General features: G+C 34.2%; 1 protein-coding gene across 1 annotated transcript; it reads left to right on the forward strand.

The window, feature by feature from the left end:
• The first annotated feature begins 943 nt into the window (after positions 1-943).
• LOC149256891 (putative germin-like protein 3-2) lies at positions 944-1838 on the forward strand. Its single transcript, XM_089368629.1, has one exon. It carries the CDS (start codon positions 951-953, stop codon positions 1452-1454), a length of 504 nt encoding a protein of 167 aa, XP_089224755.1. The 5' UTR covers positions 944-950; the 3' UTR covers positions 1455-1838.
• The last annotated feature ends 2605 nt before the right edge of the window (positions 1839-4443 follow it).

Here is a 4443-nt window from a genome sequence, read left to right on the forward strand (position 1 = left end):
CTGCGTATACACTTCAATGGACAGGTTCAGCACTTTAATTCTTTTCTAACAGCAGGCTGTTCTTAAACAATTTAGTGCGAGTGGATATGGAAATTATGATACAATAGTTACAGATGAGACAGAGTTTCAGCGGCACCAACTACTTGAAAAACTTTATATATATCTACTCGAACAGGAAAGCATTTTCAAAGAGACGTTGTGCGTGGAGTTGAAGGACTCATAGCTACTGGTTCTAAACAGATTGAAATAGGAACAAAGTTATCTGAAGATTGCCGTAAGTATGGGGCGGAGAATACTAGTTATAGTGGTGGGACTTTAGCAAAAACTGCATCTACTTATGGCACAGCCCGTGCTAACATTAATAAGGAACGGGACAAACAAAACGTAATTGGAATATTGCTGGTACTGTTACCGGATCTTCCACCAGCCAGGCGTCTCCTCACGCAGGCTCTGTATTCAGAAAACAGCAGCAGCCTAGTGGCTCCTCCACACGCACAGGCTCCTTCACACGCAGCAATTCCAGCCTCCTTTCACACGCAGCAAATCTGGCCTCACGCAGGTCTCAGGGAGCCGGATCTTCCACAAGCCAGCCTCACGCAACCACGAAGCAATGAAACAAACCGCATCACTTAGGGTCTTTCACACAGCTAAGAGCCAACCGTAAGAGCCAACCGCTCGGATCTCCACGCTCACCGCACCAATCGCTCCCTCAACGCTCTGATACCAAATTAAAACAAATACACAGACAAATACATGGACAGAAAACCAGCAAAAGTGAGACAAGGCTCACACACAACTTCATTAACTTCATTTGCTCAATTACATCACATTTATACATGAACCTCTCAACTAATTCTGGCAACCAATTCCTAACTAATTCATAACTAATTCTGTTCAACCAATTCATAACTAATTCTATTTCTACATTATTCTCACATAAGGATGCAAGCATGGTTACCGCAAATGACTTCATGTTCAGGGGCTTAAATGTTGCAGGGGATACAAGTAACATGATGGGATCCAACGTCACTGCAGCCAATGTAATGCAGATACCAGGCTTAAACACCTTGGGAATCTCCATGGCTCGGATTGATTTCGCTGCTCCTCTCGGCCTTAATCCCCCTCACACTCATCCGCGGGCCACAGAAATCTTGGTGGTCATCGAGGGTACTCTCTCAGTCGGCTTTATCACCACTGCCAATAAATTGTTCAGCAAAACGCTTGAGAAGGGAGACGTGTTCGTGTTCCCCAAAGGTCTGGTGCACTTCCAACAGAACGTGGGCTATGGCAACGCAGTGGCCATCGCTGCACTGAGCAGCCAGCTTCCAGGAACCCAGCAGGTCGCCCAATCCTTGTTTGGAGCCTCTCCCCCGGTTGATGCCTCCCTTCTGGCCAAAGCTTTCAAGATCGATGCCTCCCTCGTGCAACTTCTCCAAAGGAAATTCTTGGGTTGATGCCCACTCATCTAATTCAATCATTCATTCATGCCAGGAGTCACCAGTCATTCGTCGGCTGTTATGCGACCAAACAAACAAATCAATAAAACCTCTCTTTCCCTCACGTACGTGTACACTCGTGACTCCTCTATATGCAATAAAGGAAAATTTTACATCAATATGGGTGTTTGAGAGTTTTATGTTATAATCATTTACACCTTTCTGTTTCTGTTTAATGGACACGACACTGCCTAATAGCTTATCGGTTGAATTGATGGAGCGCTGCACGATGCATCTCATCTGATGCAAACAAAATAAAAGTATTTGTCTTTTAATTGTGATGCAAACAAAAGAAAAGTATTTGACTTTGAATTAAAGACGGGATATAAAGAAACACTCTTATCATTTAATCCGTACTGGTGTCCTTTTTGGTAATGTGAAATTTCTGTGTTGCGATCGTTTACTCTTTGACACAACATACCCTAATATCTCCGCTCAATACATCGACCACGGCATCATCATGCCTCTCTTCCAAACAAAACAAATACATCGACCACGGCATCATCATGCCTCTCTTCCAAACAAAACAAATATATGGCTGAGGTGAAAAAAATACACTCACTGCATTATAAAGACTAAATGAATGACTGATTAAATTTAGTTTTTTCCTCTGGTGACACTACTTTAAATTTAGATTTTGTGTCTGGCGGACATGATTTCAATTTAGGTTTTGCTTCGGGCGGACGAGATAAATCGTTTTAAATTTGATTTCAAAATATGTTCTTAAATTGATTTTTAATGACTTTTGGATTTTGGATTTTGTATTTGAATGGCAAAATTAAATTTCCATTTTTTTTTTTAAATTTTGTATTTGAATTTGAAATAATAAAAAAAATCGAAATTTCAGTTCTGTATTTGAAATGCTAAAAAGTTGTATGAATTCCTTTTAAAATAAATAAATAGTAACATACTATTTTTAACCACATAAAAATACATATAAACATTACTATATTATTTGACTTTCTAAGTGTTAGATTTTGTATTTGAATTTGAAATGATAAAAAGAGATATGAATTTCAATAGAATAACAACTCAAATGTTGCCTATTTTTTTTTTTTGTTTTAATCCAGAGCCGAATTATAAACAGGTGGATGGATACCCCCAATTTCTGAAATATAACACAAAATTTATATAGACCATCCACATGAATAAGAGTTTATTGCAATTAAATATAAACAGGAGGACGGATACTCCCCCAATTTCTGAAATATAACACAAAATTTATATAGGCCATCCATATGAATAAGAATCTCTACTGAGGGAACAACTTATGCAATCTAGACCATTCTACCTTGTAGGTAGTTATGGGCACATTGTATTTATTAACATATATGCCAAACAAATATAAAGAAATCCCAAATATTTACCTCCTCTTTTAGAGTTAAAAATATAATTTAAAATTTAATGTAAGTTTTACATTAAATTTTAAGCAAATTGTATTACTATTAAATAAATAAATCTTAAAACTATATTTTACGTTAAAAATTTACACTTGGGAATATTTCAGAAATTGGGTTTTACATTTTGTATATTTTTAGTAAATAGATTTTTTTTCTACCAATACATTAATACTGATTTTTAATGAAAAACAAATATTACAAATACATTGACACTTTAAAAATTACTAATTAATATTAACAACACTCATGTGAATAATAATAATAATAATAATAATAATAATAATAATAATAATATAATTATTTTAATTATTAATGCATCACTACTATTATTATCAATGTTAACAATAATAATATTTTTTTGTAGAATAACATTAATATTACTAACAACATTTAAGTAGTGATGTTAACATAAATAAGACTAGTATTATTAACATTGAAATTATTAACTTGAACATTAACATTATTAATATAAATATTATTAACCTTAATATTGATAAATAACATTAGTAATATTTCAATTCTAGTCATTAATAAGGATGATGGTAATGTTTTAGATGTTAACAATATTAATAGAAAAAATATTTACATTAATATTATTCACAATATTATTATTAACATCATTAATACATTATTAATAATATCAATAGAATACAATTCAACCAAATTGAAGAGACATAAAGTCAAAAGTCTTCCACAATGTGTGAGGCTTGCATGCAGGTGGTTTCCTTAAGCACCCAAAAAGCCGAGCAAAAGCAAAAACTCTCCACTCAAGGAATAGTTTTGAGCAAATATTGATGGGTAGTTAAGCTTGAAAGGCGTCAAATCTATGCCAAATTAGTTTCCTCATGCGATTGTGAAACGAAAAGGTTGCAGGAACGGGGTAAATGTGTATATTTTTTTTTCATAGATCCATATTGCATTGAAAAGGTTGCAGGGGTAAAGGTGTATATTTTTTTTTCATAGATCCATATTGCATTGTTCCCGTGTGCGTAATTGTGGATATGTTCCATGCATAGCCATCTTGGAGCGTCCTTGTGTACGTGAAAGGAGTACATTTTCAAGAGATTATCATATTGCTTGGAAATTAAGAGGGGAGAATCCCAACACATGTGATACCCCTAGTGCTCTTATTTTGAAAGGCATGACTATTTTTAGATTATTGTGATTATTATTTGAATTTAGTGATTGTGGAAGCAAGGATTGGAATTGATGGATTATGGAATGGAATTTTATATTATGAATACATGTTTTGTTGGGAATTGTATGGGAAAGAAAACATAAGTAATAGGGACTTTTTTCTATTTTAGAATATTGTCAAGTGGTTAAGTCCACATAGCCTTACCAAATATTTTCCTAAGAAAAATCCGAGGAGAAATTAAGATTAAGAAAATAACATAATTGAAGAGAAATATTATGCTAAATTATTATTCATGAAATATCATAATGAGAGAGAATTATTAAGTTAAGAATTTAGCTAGAGAGAAATGATAAGCTGGATGAAAAGGAAAAGAAAGCACAACTAGAGAGAAAGATTTGCTTTAAAGGCG

This window comes from Pinus tabuliformis, chromosome 6 (genome assembly GCF_031772625.1).
Source record: "Pinus tabuliformis cultivar Carrire ecotype Pingquan chromosome 6, CPIR1, whole genome shotgun sequence".
Classification (NCBI taxonomy): Eukaryota; Viridiplantae; Streptophyta; class Pinopsida; order Pinales; family Pinaceae; genus Pinus; species Pinus tabuliformis.